General features: G+C 42.6%; 3 protein-coding genes across 3 annotated transcripts in view; 1 reads left to right on the top strand and 2 right to left on the bottom strand.

Moving 5' to 3' along the window:
- Positions 1-3,511: 3,511 nt before the first annotated feature.
- Positions 3,512-10,090, bottom strand: LOC135487118 (RNA 3'-terminal phosphate cyclase-like). The gene is made up of 10 exons (XM_064770505.1): positions 9,960-10,090; positions 9,312-9,412; positions 8,667-8,810; positions 7,681-7,804; positions 7,086-7,144; positions 6,744-6,885; positions 6,472-6,596; positions 6,216-6,274; positions 5,698-5,897; positions 3,512-5,438 (listed from the first exon to the last, which is right to left on the bottom strand). The coding sequence occupies exons 1-10, from the start codon at positions 10,002-10,004 to the stop codon at positions 5,349-5,351; spliced, it is 1,089 nt and encodes a 362-aa protein (XP_064626575.1). The 5' UTR covers positions 10,005-10,090; the 3' UTR covers positions 3,512-5,348.
- A 437-nt stretch (positions 10,091-10,527) lies between these two features.
- Positions 10,528-16,925, top strand: part of LOC135486610 (lipoamide acyltransferase component of branched-chain alpha-keto acid dehydrogenase complex, mitochondrial-like) — a 31,984-nt gene continuing 25,586 nt past the window's right edge. Inside the window, exons 1-3 of the mRNA XM_064769545.1 lie at positions 10,528-10,661; positions 11,240-11,357; positions 11,852-11,927. Coding sequence (XP_064625615.1) covers positions 10,602-10,661; positions 11,240-11,357; positions 11,852-11,927 — 254 coding nt within the window. The 5' untranslated portion in view covers positions 10,528-10,601. The remainder of the gene's footprint in view (positions 10,662-11,239; positions 11,358-11,851; positions 11,928-16,925) is intronic.
- LOC135486611 (uncharacterized) lies at positions 12,170-14,756 on the bottom strand. Its single transcript, XM_064769546.1, has 2 exons — positions 12,564-14,756; positions 12,170-12,459 (listed from the first exon to the last, which is right to left on the bottom strand). Exon 1 carries the CDS (start codon positions 14,705-14,707, stop codon positions 13,454-13,456), a length of 1,254 nt encoding a protein of 417 aa, XP_064625616.1. The 5' UTR covers positions 14,708-14,756; the 3' UTR covers positions 12,170-12,459; positions 12,564-13,453.

Here is a 16,925-nt window from a genome sequence, read left to right as displayed (position 1 = left end):
TCATTACTGCTGTAAACTGTAGCTTCCAACAATTAAACCATTCAACCCATTCATTAGTATTTGAACAAAGGTTTACCTTTGTCTAAACAAACATTAGCCTACTCATGATCCTTTTCTTAAAAGCTAACATTAGCTTCATGCTCCTATGTACTGAAAGACGAACGTTGGGGACGGAAACACTGCAAAAATACTGAAAGAAATAACAGACGCATTTGCAGATTCGTTCCTGACCAACAACTTTGTAAAAATTTCTGACCACGAAAAATGTTAACCCGTTATTTATTTGCATCATTCAATCTTTTTATCCGTCTCTGATTAAGTCAATTTTTCCTGCAAGACTGCAGAAAATTTGAACACTTGCGCCTCCATAAGCTTAAACTCCCTAGGTAGTACATTGTGTCATCCTAATTGGGTCTCCTTATGGTGATGAACGAGGCCGGTCCACTGCGTCCGGAGAGTACATGTAGCTAGACATAAAGACCATGATTGTATTTTCAGGTATTTCCAAAGGAATCCACAGTGACTGTTGCGAAAACGGTGGAACTTGTTACCTCGGCAGTTTCTGTATTTGCCCGAAGTAAGTCATTTATTGAATTACGCATCTTTCATGATGAAAAACACTGCAATTACGTCAAGCTCTATTGCCGAGTCCGCCAGCCGATCCGGAGCTTCAGGGCTTTTCCCGCGGTGAGAGGAGACTGGATGAGCCAACTGAATCTGGTTTTCGAGGCAGCCATTCCTCTGGTCATGCGCGTGTCATGTTTTGGGGAAAATCATGTTCGGCCTTGTCAATACATCGAATCATCCATCCTTCAGGAACAGAACCCAAGAAGCAAACCTGGACTCCTATCAGTCCATTTCGTCACTCTGATCGTCCTGACGAGGCCGGTCAACAGCGTCCGGAGTGTAGGCAGACCGAGTGGCAAGCAAGATGAGGCCTACTTGTACCCAGCCCCGGTTTTGACATCCTTGCTTCTTTCCATTTCTGAATATGTTTTTCCTCTCTTTCTTTGATCTAGCTTTGCCTATGGCCGTCACTGTGAGAACGTGAAGGGTGTAAGAGGATGTGGTCCGCTGAAGCACGGAGACATCATTAGAGAAGACTGTAATATATGCGCTTGCATCGACGGCGCAATCTCATGCGTCCCAGAAATATTCGATGGATGCAGTAAGTTGAATATAAATTGAAATTATTTTTTAAACTTAAAAATACCCTATTGGGCTTGATAGAAAAAATACATAAAATGACATGCTGTAAAATCAACCAGGGGCCGTCGCAAGATGATAATGTCGAGTTGCACAAAATAGTAGTCAGCGGCCACCGCAACTGCCCCTGCTAACTATTTCAAAGTAGTAGGAGATTGGAATGGAGTATAATATTTTATCGAGCTGGATCTTTTCCTCAATGATTACCAACCAACGAGATCGAATCACAGACCCGGCAATTTACGTCGGACTCCGTAATCAAATGGATTGCCTCTCGAATCAATCAAGGTGGTGATGACCGGAATGACGTGTTTCTGGCCTTTCAATGTCTTCCTGTTTCCTTCGTTATTTCACCGTAAGAGCTACCTTATTGGGCCGTTGGCTGTTTGCCCATGTTTGGAAGACCAAGGGCAGCAAGTGACTTTGCACACGGCGCATCCCAGTTTCGTCCTCCAGGCCCAAGGATAATAGCCAAGGCGGATTACTTGGGGACAAATGGGGAAAGCGACAAACGTCACCATTCGTCTGGCGGCGTGGCTCTGATCCATGTTCCTTTTTCAAAGGCGACACTTCACACATGATTTTACCTTTTCAGGAAAGACAAATGTCGAAAAAGACATCCAGGTTTACAACATCACCGCTGAAGACAAAAGGGAGAAAGCGCGGAGCGAGAAGGTGCTGTTTCTGTTGTTGTCGAGTGGGGCGTCGTCTCTAAGTTCATTTCATGTACATTTGGCAACATTGGCCTTATTCGCTTTGATGCTGACGAGGATGGTCACCAGATGATAGAGAGCTAGTCGGCATTCGGTAATAGGACGAGAAGGAAAATTAATTGAAACTTATCCGTATGCCGACACATACAGGTGGAACCATAATGCATTTATCACGCCGAGGACAGATTTGCTACTGGGGACGAAAAACGGAATTACATAATGTGCTGAATTTGAAACTGTGATCTGCTAAGAAGTATTTTTCATTCTTTTGTAAATAAAAGTTAATATGAAAACAACTTTCCTCATTCGTTCGTTCATATTGATAAATACGCTATGCACAGCTTGCCAACCAAAGAGGCAGAGTGGTGCTGTGGAGGGATTAAAGTTCCAAAATCGCCCCAGAGTGTCCTACGACGATGCTTAAGGTCATTTTTGCTGCATGTGGTATAGGTATGCTGATACTCATATCACCGGGCCAAAATGTGATTCCTCTTTGATCAGGATGTGACACTGCCGAGAACATTCAAAAGGTGAAGGAGGATGATACATCCTTACATTCTTGTTCAACCCGCCTGTAATAAATCTTCAGTCCTCTGTGGGAGGAAGACGGGTTTTGACCAAGATGTGACACTGTCACCAAACTTCCATTGGGCTAAGTATCGTGGTGTCTTGACCGGTGTGCAAGGGATAGTAGTCCTAGGGCTGATAGTCCGTGTAACAATAGCCCGCATTGCTAAATGTTTTGGTTAGGGTTAGCGGTACAATAGATCATGCTGCTTAATTGATCAAATACAATGCTACCGGACTATGACTCCAGGGGGACTATATCCGCTGTCACACCGGCTTGCAAAACCGTCATATATTCCAAATCCTAAGTTTGATATGTCTTTGTCCAGGATGTGACACCGTCATTAGCATTCCAACTGGACTAACAGTGTCTCTTTAAATGTGATGTCTTGCACCACTATGGACGAGAGACCATTGCCAGACCTGGTTTTGGCCCAATACAGTATTCAAATGGGATGTCTTTCACCACTGAGCACGAGTCACCGTCGCCGCATGATATTCCAACACCCAGACATTGGGTGATATAATGAATAAAGACTAGCAAATGCTTTTACTCCGGTTTTGTACAGGAAGGCCTAGTGTAAATGTACATGGAGATTTAGATAAAAGCATTTGCTAGTCTTTATTCATATCACCCATGGTTCTGTCTCAAGGCAGTTCTTAATGTGATGTCTTTCACCACTGAAGCCTAAAACACGATTGTCACATAATATTCCATCGTCCAGACTTGGTTCTGGCTCAAGACAGTAGTATACTTAATATTGTGATGTCTTTCACCACTGAGGAAGAGACACCGCCGCCACGTGATATGATATTCCAACATCCAGATTTGGTTTTGGCTCCAGACAGTCCTCAATAGGTATATCATTGACTGGACACTATAACCCATTATTATTCCAATGTAAAAAGTTGCACCTCTACTCAAATGAGGTGTCCTTTGACCAGGATGTGACACTGTCACAAACATTCCAATATCTAGTGTAGTGATGTGATGTCTTTGATCAGGGGAAAAAGGAAAGGTCAAGTGAATTTTATTCTTTTATTGAGCATTGGAAATAATTTATGATGATATTGCAAAAATACAGGAAAGACAGGAAGATGTGGACAAGCATCGTGGCAAACCCATTTACATTGGGATTTGGACATGACCTGACCCGCACCAGGGACGTACAGAATAAATCAAATTCGGAATGAATGAAAATTAGTGTCAAAAAATCTCTTGGGTCGAATGAAGATACTAATTATGGGCAACATGAGACCTGCAAGAATTTTTTGTGGTAATAGTGAAGTCAAGGGGTGGGAGGAGTGCACCTGACTGCTCTTAGCCTTGCGGTAGAAAAGACACCAGATTTGTTCAAAACAGAATCACTGCAACCAGGCGATTGCAAAATAAGTAGTAGCATTCGAGTATGTGATTGTGAGAGGGTTCTACAGCATACCGTACAATACATAACTGATATTAAGTCTATAATACTTATATCACAGAGATATGCTTTGATGGCTGAAGATTATTCATCCTTAAATAACAACTCTTCGAATACTCACAACTAATATTAACTTGGTTAACGGTTTCAGGGACGACCATACCAGGACGACAGATGACGAACAATGGTGGTAGTGCAGACCGTCTGCATCTAACCCTTATCGCCGATTCAGACCCCAAGAGAAACCTAGCAATCGGAGACCGCTGTTACCAGCGTTAGCCAAACCTTAGGGGCGTAAGCCACACATAGCTGACAAAGCAACATGTAGTGTCTCAAATATCAACGTTTAAAATGTTTAGAATCCAAGCTAGCTGGTGATTAAATCACAAAAACAGGTCAAATACAATGCTATCATGGATAGCATGACAACAAACACAGGATTTAAGGTCAAATAAGCTGGCTCTTTTATTTTGTTCTCATCACCAACCCTGGGTGTGAATAACAACGGCACAGGTTAGCTTACAAAAATTTTACCAAAAACAAAATACTGCAACCATAAATACTTTGTTCTTTTCCACGGACATGATTTGGTAGCTTCCATAATAGTTGCATCCCGAGCTCAGGCTTTTTTACTCCTACGCCATAGACAGACAGAGTACATTGAAAACCACTGATCATCCAAGACGTGATAGATGATTCGTTATGTTCAAAAACTAAATATAACTCAAAGCAGTCTCTGCTTGAAACAGTGCAACTCATTTATATTTCGAGTTTCATAAAAAGCAAGCATTCTTGATGAACGAAAATCCTGGCATGTACTGTACATGTAGCACCAAATCATTACACAGCCCCCAACAGATTAGCTGACTGGTTTCATTTTGGCATATTGTGACCCTCATGAAATAAATGCCAAAGTAATTTTTTTGCCAAATTGATATTTTTGCCTAAGTCAGCTCTCTACCATTAGAGTCACCTGTGTTAAAAGTGCTTCACTCAATGTCTCATCTCCTGGTGTGTAGGAAGGTCAATGGAATAACTGCCCAAGTCAAACTGGGGACTTAGGCAGATTTACCTCATGCCTGAATCAAACAAATGTGACTTAGGCAGTTTCACATCAAGCAACATGGCCGCCAGAAATAGCACACTCAAGAAAAACCCCTCAATTACTGAAGTTATTTCTTTGATTGGAGACAAACCCTCAAGTGGTAAGTTGGAAAAGATACTACTATAACTTTGAAGTGTATGTAAAACCCACAGGCTGGACTAATTTTCACCTCTTTTATACTCTGCTCCTACCATTCTCTCTGTTCTCTACAAAAAGCTAGATGTGGAAAACAGAGACTGTTGAAAAGTCAATGAGCAGTGGGTCTTGTAAACGGACCAGATCGTCGCTGGTGTCGCAGCATTATGCATAGTCTGGTTCTCTAGGCAGCTAGATTTACAGGAAGGAGTTTACCAAACCGATACCATCACATTCGATCAGGAAGCTGCCCGCGGGTCCTGCAACTTCCTTCACAACGAATTTGGCCTGCAGAGAGAATAATAGAACAATAAGTAAACAAACATCAAAATAGATCAAAGGTTCATCAGCCTGGTTTAATACAATATCACCTATCGGACGAACGATTATCTTAGAAGCTATTTCAAATCGTCTGTAAAGTGGATGTCAAGTGGACATGTGTGTGTGCATTGCTGATCTTTTTTTAGATTTCACAGTGAAATGTTTTCACTCCACGTCATGGTTATCTTTACTGTAATATCACTAGACCTGCTCCAACCCAACTTACATTTGTTATTTGAGATGCGATATGTATAGCTGTCTCTGTATGTAAAGTAATAGCACCACTTTGAATTGTTGACTTGCCCTTCGCAAGGGCCATTAAGATAATCAGCTGATCTTGGAGATATTCATCCACACAACCACCGTGTTCGAGATTATTTAGTAACATATTTGCCGCGTCATTTGCAACCTTTTCGGCCCGCACATCTGCAAAACACAAATATCAAACTGTGATTAACTTCTTGATACAGGTGAAAAATGTAGTCAAAAACCTGGCATTATCTTTGTACCCGAGACTGAATGCTGTAAAATCTATTATTTATGCATCAAGAATTATGTGAGTTTAAACCAGGTCTTAAGATTGATCCTCCAAGTGTAGTCAAACTGGGTATGGATGTACTAAGAGTAGAGCCTCAAACAACTAGATCCATTCCATTGCTACCAACTCTGGGTTATTCTTGTCACCCACTAACTAGGAGACAGGAGTTCTTGACCTGTCACCCTCTTAAAAAAGGAGAGACTTACTTTTTTTACCCAAGGCAGATCCAGCCAACCTGCAGCCAGTAGTTGTTTCAGCTACAACACTGGAAAGGGAAGTAGATTAACAGTTATCGAAGAATCTGATCAGGATTCCATCTCCAGTCAGGCCCTGGCAAGCAGTGCCACATGGCCATGCAATGATAAGAGTGCATCAGGAAGCCATTGAAAAAACATTAGGACTGCAGTTCACCACCGGTAAGTCGGTAAACATCCTGCAGAAATATCCTAACTTTATACTTACATAATACCTGTGCCATTGCCCACAGCGGCATGTGGAGACTCTTGAACGACCTCAATATTTATTGGAACATCCGGGTAGATCTCTCTGATCGTGTTGGTGGCTTCTCTTGCCATTGTAGAGGCAATCTGATGAAGAAAAAGAAATAAATGCATTAATGCAAGGTCTTATAATATAGCACTCTTTTATTCAAAATTGTCAAAGCACTTGATATTTATTGGAAACGATTTGAGTGCTGCGCCCGGACAAAACCATAGAGGAGAACCCCGACTCACCTTTCTAGGTAAAACGCCAGCAACGAAAGCACGACCAGTGATACTGCAGACCTCGCCTCGGTCTGTTAGGATGATTGGTTTGATAAATGGAACTGGCTGAACACTAACAAACACTTCGCCACCGCCTTTTGGGAAATAGCCTCTGTGAAACAAGGAAGGTGTAAATTAGATTACTGGAAAGGTCATTGGCGAATGAAATATTTGCTAAATGACGCAAGGAACAGATTTTTAAACTTAATTATATCAGACATCGTGGCGGCATTTGTGAGACAACATATGTGTAAAGCTGCTCTCTTACGAAGGAATATCAGATATTATCTGTGCAACAGGTAATCTTCTTACCTTCTCCTAATATCACAGTCAAATTCAATACCAAATCTCTTCACAACATCCTTGAAGACCTGCAGAGAAATAACCCATTACAATTTTAAAAGAGAAAATACCAAAACACTCAAAACTATACACTATGATCCATTTGCTTACATGTAATCATGAATACTTCTTTCTTTTTCTTTTACTTACAAGTCCCTCAGGAAATGACCTTTTTCATTTCCACAACTCTACTTGGTTTTACAGTCTTTCTTTTATCAAAATGTACTTGAACACCCCAGAATCTTTCAAGACTTTTTATATCATGATCATGACACCATTCGACACCATCCCCAGTCATTTTCAAAACCCACAAATTTAACTCACACTGATTACTCAGGGAGGCAAAAAGTCTCAAATGGATTTTTTGATCAGCACTCGCTCGCACAAAAGTGCCTCTAAAATACTAATTTTTGGTCCGATTTTGAATATTCAAAGATCCACAGAAAGCTGAGAAAGAGATCCTCCCATACCACCTATCAAATTTAGCATTTAGGGAAACAAAAGAGTCTGAATCTGCCAAAAATCTGAAATTTGACATCCCTGATTACTATAATAATAGTCCTACCATTGTCATGTAGTCTATCTGCGGGGCCATCTCGGCATTGGTACCCCCTTTCACAGTCATCTCAACTGGAGAGTTAGCAAACCAAGCACAAGGCATGGCCACCTGAATCAGCAGACAGATACTCCTGCAAAACATGAAAACATTACGGGATACAGGGTTTCCGCCAGGATTCGTTTTAAGGGTACGTTTTGGGGGTGGGTCGAAAAGAAATCACATTTTCAAGCAAATTTTCATTGAATATGTCAACTAGGATTCACACCCATCAATATCACTTGGTAAACACATTTCTATGTCTAAAATGCAAAGGAATGATTTCCGTTCACTTTTTTGTGGGTATGTATCCGTACTCTCTATTTCTTGCACGGCACATAAACGTACCCAATTAACCTACCCTATGACGGAGACTCTGGGATACCCTCAATTCTTACCAGTAAACTATGGTCCATCGGGGGACAGCATTCAGCATCTGTGCCACCCCTTAATAACATACTAATCTTGTCATTGGCAAATAAGGATACTGGAAGAGCCACTTGGTAGAGAAGACATATACTCCTGGGGATAAATATGATACACACAATTGAAAAAAATTAATTTAAAAAAGTTTCTATCATGAAGAATTTCTCAAACTTGATCTCTCATACAAAATAAAATGTATTTTAAAGCTGGAAATATCTCCATGCTTTTTACCTTTGCATTTTTGACATAACAGATACCAGTAATTGCAAATTATAGTGTTACAGGGTTCCAACTTCTGCCGATTGTGGTGCCGATTAAAAGTACTCACAGGATTTATACAGTAAAGCATCTCTAATAATAGCGGACACCTCTCTATTAAGGACATACTCTGTATAATACTAGACACAGGTTTCAGTTCCAAACCTGCCAATTTCCTTCAGATTGATCTCAGTAATCAGAACCCCTCATTACTACGGACAGCATAGGTCAGTCCAAGGATGTCCTTAGTAGAGAGATTTTACAGAACTTACCCTGCAGTTTGTGTGTCTGCACTATAATTGCCTGGCTTGATCTTGGATGGGAAGAACTGAATGAGACGTGACCCGACGGTCCCACCCTTCAACTCACCATCACAGATATCTGCTACTAGTTCTAAGCCTTTAAGATGTTGGGGTCTAAAAGAAAAAAAACATAAGATAAGTTTAAAGTTGATATCAAATTGAAGCCAGGGCATAGGTAGATCTGGAATTTTCATGGAAATACATGTACCGGGTAGCTAGACTTAGCGGTGCCGACCTGTGGCACTGGCAGGATGTTCAGCAACACATTTTCTACACAGGTTGACAGAGAAAATTTGGAATTCATCTTTGAAATCAACAAAGACATGAAGACATGGGTCGTAGTGAGAGTGTGGTTAATATACCAGAGTAGGTGGTAGCTTTAGAGTTTGTAGGCTAAAGCTTACTTTGCTGACAAGTTGCCGTTCAAGACACCCTTGCCTGATTGGTAACTGCCTGCTTAAGTTAACTTCTGGCTCACTGATCTAAGACAAGGTGGATAACATGAAAGTTTCCCAAACTGAATTCATTGGCAATGTATTGTGAGTTCCCCCTCTGCCTTGATTTGATGAAAGGGCTCAGTCAAGAAACACCCTTTTAATCTTTACTTGCCCTTACCTAAGGCCAGGGTTACTTCTGCTGGCTCGGATATTGTACACTGTGATGGGCTGCCGTGTCAAACAACTCAAGGCAGTGGAAATCCTTAGAATCTGGCCTCCCTGAAAGTGAATAGACTATGATTGAGACAAGATCCTGGGCTTCATGGGACAAGATAGACCTAGTGACTGGTGTATAATGCCATGGATACATCTTTTTTAAGCTGGATACTTCCCAACGCCCCATGACACATTGATTCCACCTGGGTGGCTACTTTAAAAGCTGGTTCTAGCTCCCCTGTCTAGGCCTATCTATCATCATGGAATCGGCCCCACGCCGGGCCACGGCCACTTCCACTAGACCCCCAGCTTTGTACACTTAGTCAGTGACGTGGGCCTGTACAAGTATGACAAACTTCTTCGAATTTGCCTATCTGATCAGCTGATCTCTTTTCTCGATTTGATCTTCCGCACTCATCTACCAAGTCATCTCCAGTCAAGACATCAGTACCGTGGCTAGCGAGTAGCCAGCATGCAGTCCACTGCATGCATGCAAAACTGAGTGAAACTGAAACACTGAAAAAGTGACATGTGAAAAAATAAGACTAAAAAAGACTTCAAAATGCACAGGTTTTCAAAAATTTAGAAGTCATATTTTATCACAACTTACACCCTCAAGAACACTGCCATCTATTTCTAAAAGAGACGTTGCCATTGTAAGAATTTAGGACCAACTTTATTGCAAATTGAGAAATTTGTGTGGAGTAATTTTCTAAGATCAATATTTTTATTTTTATTTAGTACCACCCGGTACTTGCCAGGTGGCGCTGTCACCAATTAGGCAATGCTGCAAAAGTTACAAAACCTTTTGAAAATTACAAAAGTGGTACCCTGATTGGAAAATAAGTTTTGTTCGTGATTTAATTGGGTTTTTTGGTAATATTTGACCGGCAAAAGGGAGAAATTTGGGAATAGAAATTAGTTCTACCATTTGCGCATGCGTGAGGTCGTTCCCCGTCGATATTTATGCGATTTGTTACATCCTCGAAGTACACATTGAGGGATGTCGGAGTTCTCCTAGTAATACAATGTAATAACAGGTGACGCCACCATTAGTTCACGCATTCCCACACGTCCTATACGCGGAAAATACGAATGAGCACGTGGTGGACTTGGTTATTAATAGATGGTGAGCGGATCGAACCGAATTCGTATTCCCACGTTATGGACTAATGGTGGCGTCACCTGTTATTTCTAGAAGAACTCCGACATCCCTCGAAGTGTACATCGAGGATGTAACAAATCGCGCAATATGGCTGCCCTTGTGAGAAGAAAGCTTCCAAAACTTTTAAATTCGAGCATATTTCGCCGAGTACGTAGGCAAATATGCAATATGTTTATGTTCATTTAGTAGACTTTAGTTTATTCTACACATGAAACTCCACTTCATGGATGTTCTATCCTATTTGTAGAACCTGGCAGCCGTTTTCCTCGTTGACCAATCACTAAAGTACCCTAATTTCGACAGTCCCAAATCCAAGCATTTTGTAAACCCATTCATGATTTGATTTGAAGCGCAGAGAATTCACAAGGGATGATGATTACTAAATAACTAATAGCAACAAAGTACAAAACCGTAGATGATTGCCAAGGTGTGATGGTGGAAAAACATCAAGAATGAAGTAGTGTCAACCGAGGTGGGGGGGGGGGGGGCTAATTACATGCTGTGTGATAGTGACTGATACGGGGAGATCATGCATCAAAATTTGCAAGCCAAGCCAAATCGTGGTATGCCATATGGTGGAGACAAAACATTTTTACATGGCTGTCGGCACGCAAAATGTGTAAGCTGGAAATTCAACATATTCTAAGTCTGTTGTTGATCGGCATGGTCTTTCGACAACTTCTAAAGAACTATTGGAGCAAAAATAAACTCACACTTTTTTTCAGGGCCTTATTTCAACCACATCTCGATCGAGAGTTATTCTCAGACAACCTGTGCAGTATGATAATCAGAAGCATCTACCGGGTGCCTTGATTCAATCAAAGTATTTGCATCAAAGTCAGCGTAAGTAGTCAGTTTCAAACAGGGGAAGGTCTGTCAGGACCACATTCTAACTTAAGTTATATGAACATTGATTACTCCACTTCTTTTGTGGGTTTGGGGTTCTACTCATGGCCCACGATACAAAGTAAGATGTACTCTCGGGGAGGGGGGACATTAAGCTTGTACTGATACTCCTCTTCACAGAAATTGTAAAGAAATTGTAGCATGTAAGACGGAGAGTGTAGCCTCAAATCCCAGCAATATAAACTTCTGTTCATATGATGTATGTAGAGGACCTACCATAACAAACTGGATAAATGTATGCTAAACTTGGCAGTAAAAAACTTATGCACTAATATTGCAGCAGACAAATTGCAGATCAACAGATCTGTTATACAGCTCTCCTGAATTCGACTGATTCTTTGTTTGTTTCTATTCTACTGTTTATTGTCACCTCATTGACATAACTTAGTCTTAATAGAATATGTTACTCATTAAAAAGTGTTCTTTTTCAGCTTTAAACGGAAAAGTTGTCCAGTTTAATCTGTCAGACATTGGAGAGGGAATCAGAGAAGTCACAGTGAAAGAGTGGTAAATGCTTCTATAGATAAGTCATTCAAGCAGCACCTTGCACATACGGTGAAACTTCCCTTTGTGGACACTTACATATTAAGGACACCCTCTTATTCTAAGGACACATTATTAAGTCCTAAATAGACGATTTCCATCCGTTGCACTCAAATCCAATCGTGCTCATTCAGCATCCTCCTTTGCCTTGCCAGTTGTCAATCCTTCTCGATTCCACATTTTAGCAGTCTCCCATTATCTCAAACTGTGGACTCTCCTTTAGTCCACATGGGGTGAGTGAGGCCTTTCCATTCTCACAACGAGAATAAACGAAATAAATGTATAGGTCCAGTATTGATACACACTTTTAATTACTCCACAAACTTGCATATTGCATACAGTTCACACTTAAGTGATCGAAACAACGTGAAGTATTCATACAGGAACGAAGTGACAATGAAGTTGCTTGAAACGTAACGACGTGAAGTGTAGTATTCATGAAGTGTTCATGAAGTGTTCATGAAGTGTTCATGAAGTGTTCATGAAGTGGTTCAATCTGCAATATTGAAAGTAAAATCCTAAACATATTGATTCTATAAGAAACCTAAATTATCTCGTTAAAATAGAAAACGACAAATCGAGAATTATAACTCTACTTACAAGGCTGGCTCTATCAAATCAAAATAAACTGCTGGACCATCCGTCCAGAACGAAAGACTATGGGGCACATTTGCCACCTAGCCTACTTTAGGCCTTCACAGGCTGGACCATTTGTCCAGAAAGAAACAGAAGGGGCACTTTGCCACCTTGCCTATTTGGACCGTTTGTCCAAAGCAAAAGAAGAGGCACGTCTTGCCACCTTCACAACCTAGGTCTCACTGAATCTTCTAAAGTAACAAAGTTCTAACATCCTGAAAGTGACCCATGGTCAAACCGATTTATGAAAGGCGTACCAGGACATATCACTCTTCAGAGAGGAAACTAACTGCAAGCTGCAGGAAGTTGTAAATTCTTGAGATGCTGGGAAAGAGTTACATCAAAGACTACCGAAGATAGCAAAGAAGTGTCACATAAACTATGGACAGTCCTCGGAGGATGCCGGACCTCAATTCCTAGAAAGTTCTGAGTTGTATACTAATTAACGGTGACAGGCACCCACACCTAACTAACTTTAAACAAGCATAAAGTACATGAGACATCATACAGACCTACATGACTGAGAAAGTAAATTATTAAAGTGTGATCTATGAATACCTAGACATCAAATAAAATGCAAATACAAAACTACCAAAACCTATATGATGATTTTGGGCGTTACATTCCGGCCCCATAAATGCGTTCCAGACTCAGCATTTACCTATAATAAACATTCATAGAACAAAATCAATCACCTAATTAATGTATGATCTAAACCTAAGCCTAAATTGAAATCTGCATACTGTATAAACCATAGGCCTAATTGACATGTGCATAATAGGTATCAATCAGCCTTACAACATGCATGTGACCAGTCATTTGCATCATTGCAGAAGCGCGGCAGGGTGACATGACTACTTGATCCGATTTACAACTTCATCAGTGTCCTCTACAGGTTCAATCAAACACAGTTTGTTGACAGGTCTAACCAGTTGTGTATGTTGGGTTCTAACCTTGACTGCTCTGACACGGTTATCATTTCCTGGATATACCTCAATCACGCGACCTAGTGACCAGGCATTTCTAGGCATGTTGTTGTCAACAATGAGGACTATGTCATCTATCTTGACATTTCTTTCGTCTTGCAGCCATTTCTGGCGTTCTTGTAACGATGGAAGGTACTCCTTGGTCCATCTTTTCCAAAAGAGATTGGCAAGGTATTGTACGTGCCGCCATCGTCGTTTGCTGTAAAGGTCGTCCTTCACGAAGAGCCCTGGTGGTAATGTTGGTCCTCTGCGCAGAAGCAACAGATGATTCGGGGTCAATGGTTCCAGGTCTTCTGGATCATCAGACAGTCTGGTGATGGGGCGTCCATTTATAATGGCCTCAACTTCACACATCAGCGTTGTGAGTCCGTCCTCGGAAGGTACCTGCTCCTTCAATATCCCTGACATCACCTTCCTTACTGACCGTATCATCCTTTCCCAACTTCCTCCCATGTGGGATGCCGCTGGGGGGTTAAATGTCCAATCAATGTCTTGCTGCTGCATGTAGCTCTCAATATGCTGCAGGTTCCACTCTGCCAAGCCTTGCTTCAACTCTTTTCGGCCCCCGACAAAGTTCGTACCATTGTCCGACCGAATCCTTTCAGGTCGGCCTCTTCTGCTAATGAAGCGCTGCAGTGCGTTGATGAACGCATCCGTGTCTAGGGATCCCGCGACTTCTAAATGAATAGCTCTAGATGTCAGACATGTAAAGATGCAGCCATATCTTTTGGCTCTCTTCCTTCCTCTTCCCATCTTCACTTGGAATGGTCCGAAGTAATCCAGTCCCACATATGTAAATGGCGCCTTTGGTGGGTTCACCCTATCTGACGGTAGATCTGCCATTTGCTGCTTCATTGGCTTTGCATTGCACTTCCGGCAATGTGTGCACCTCAGATTTACCCTTCTGACTGCAGCCCGCCCCTTGACGATCCAGAACCTTTGTCGAATCTCAGTAAGAACTCGCTCAATCCCTGAGTGTCCCGTGATCTTGTGATAATGACTGATGATTAGTTCTACCACGTGGAGTCTCTTGGGAAGGATCATCTGGTGCTTCGCCCTGTATGAAAGCATGGCATTGTTGAGGCGGCCGCCCACACACACTACTCCGTTTTCATCCTTCATCGGTTTGAGTTTACGTATTGGATTTGACCTGGCTTTAGTGTCTTGATTCATACCCTTTTGTGCAAACTTGACCATCTCAATCTCTGCCCTCCTCAGCTCTGGTATCTTTATACTACCTGACTCAATGGGCACGACACCAACACCATTGTGTTGGCGATTCCTGGCCTTGTTTCGTAGCATCGTCTTAGCTCGCAAGATCCACGCTACCGACTTCTTGAGCTTGCTCCAACTGGAGTGTCTTTCTATGAGGCGCTTGATTACATCACCCTTGGCTGATGCTCCCTCTAGTTTATCCGTTGCATAAACCTTTGTTTGGACCTTCTCCTCCAACTTGAAGCTGTCGTCTTCTTGTATGTTTATAGCTGGTGTCTGCGGCCAGTCACACTCCGGGAGCCATAGGAAGCTTGGCCCATACAACCACCTCTTGTTTGTAATCAGTTCATCCGCTGCCAGGCCTCGTGATACGTCATCTCCAGGATTTGTATCTGTATCCACGTGTCTCCATTGAGAAGGGGATGAACTTTCATGTATTTTTGCAACCCTATTTGCAACAAAGGTCTGGAAGCGCTTCTCTTCGTTCGCGATGTAATGTAGGACTATCATGCTGTCAGTCCAGAAGACTGAAGCATGAATGGGAATTTCTAATTCCTTCCGGATCACCTTGTCCAGTTTCACCGATTCTACTGCCGCAGCTAGCTCCAGCCTTGGGATCGTGGTTGCCTTTATTGGAGCCAGTTTCGCCTTAGCCATCACCAAGGCACAGTGAACTTCACCATCAGCATCTTCTGTTCTGAGATATGTGACAGCGCCTAGACCTCTCTCGGAAGCATCTGAAAAGTGATGTAGTGTGTTGTGCACCAAGGGTCCCAAACCTTCCGACTTCAAGCAGCGAGGGACTTTGAACCTCTCTAACTTCCGAAGATCATCACACCATCTTCTCCATTGCTCTAGGTGGCTATCCGGCATGTTGTCGTCCCATCCAATACTGCTCCGGCAAAGGTCCTGGAATATGATCTTTGCCAAAAGGACGTAAGGGCTTACCAAACCAAGCGGGTCGTAGACGGAGCTCAGAATGCTGAGGACCCCTCGTTTGGTGGGTGGACGGTCTTGTATGCTAATGCTGGGTCGGAAGGTGTCTTCACTCACATCCCATAACATCCCAAGCGCCCTCTCTGTCGGCAGTCCATCTTTGTCTAGGTCAAGGTTCCTGACCCCTTTCCCCAATTCTGCTGCAGGCAATGTCTTGAGTAGCTCCCTGCTGTTGCTGATCCATTTCGTCAGACGAAAACCACCCTTGGCCAGCAGCTTACATACCTCGTGTGCCAATTTAATCCCTCCTGCTTCAGCAGGGACCGATTTCAAGCAGTCATCCACGTAATGGCACTGCTCCACCGTCTCCTTTGCTTCAAGACTGAAGTGGGCTTCGTTGTCTCTTGCTGTCCTTTTCAGAGCATAATTGGCACAGCTGGGGCTCCAAACACCTCCAAAAAGGTGCCGTGTCATTCTGTAGACCTTTGGGTCCTTTGATATATCTCCATCTTCAAACCACAGGAAGCGTAGTGTGTCGCGATCATTCTTGACGACTTCAACTTGGTGGAACATTGCCTCTATGTCCGCCATGAAGGCAACATGTTCCTGTCTGAACTTTATCAGGACACCCACCAACTTATTTGTAAGATCGGGACCTTGGAGCACTCGATCATTCAGTGACGTTTCTCGAAATCTTGCAGCGCAATCGAACACTATCCTGGTCTTTTCTGGCTTCTTAGGGTTCAGTACCGGATGATGTGGCAGATACCATACACCGCCATCTCTCCGACTAATTTCGTCTCGTGGGACCTCTTCTGCATACCCCTTTTCTAGTAGAAGATCTATTTCCGCCGTGTACTTCCGGTGAAGGTCCAGGTCCTTTTGCAGCCTCCTCCCAAGATGTTCCAATCGCCGCTTCGCCATGATGAGGTTGTCTGGCAGACTTGGATCTGTAGCCTTGAATGGGATGGGCAGAACATAGTGGCCGTCTTTGTGCTGGATGGACTTATCCCACAGAGAGATCACCTTGCGATCATTTACTGACATGCCTTGGTCATCTCCCCCTACGTTTTCCAACTTCCATAGCTTTTCTACCTGCTTCTGCAGTCCTAGGTCACTGACGGTGGTTGTGACATTAACCATGTGACACTGGTTATGTGAGTCAATTGGTCCGTTAAGGGTCCATCCC

The sequence above is a fragment of the Lineus longissimus genome, chromosome 4 (genome assembly GCF_910592395.1).
Source record: "Lineus longissimus chromosome 4, tnLinLong1.2, whole genome shotgun sequence".
In the NCBI taxonomy this organism is placed as follows: Eukaryota; Metazoa; Nemertea; class Pilidiophora; order Heteronemertea; family Lineidae; genus Lineus; species Lineus longissimus.
The sequence above is the reverse complement of the archived record's forward strand: the minus strand, read 5'-3'. Positions and strand labels throughout refer to the sequence as shown.

Coding starts and splice junctions, on each gene's coding strand:
- LOC135487118 (XM_064770505.1), bottom strand. CDS start 10,004: ATGGCAACGTCTCTTTTAGAAATAGATGGCAGTGTTCTTGAGGGT. Junction 5,898..6,215: donor ATCTGCCTTGGGTAAAAAAA/GTAAGTCTCTCC, acceptor TGTGTTTTGCAG/ATGTGCGGGCCGAAAAGGTT. Junction 5,439..5,697: donor TCGCATCTCAAATAACAAAT/GTAAGTTGGGTT, acceptor TTCTCTCTGCAG/GCCAAATTCGTTGTGAAGGA.
- LOC135486611 (XM_064769546.1), bottom strand. CDS start 14,707: ATGAAGGATGAAAACGGAGTAGTGTGTGTGGGCGGCCGCCTCAACAAT.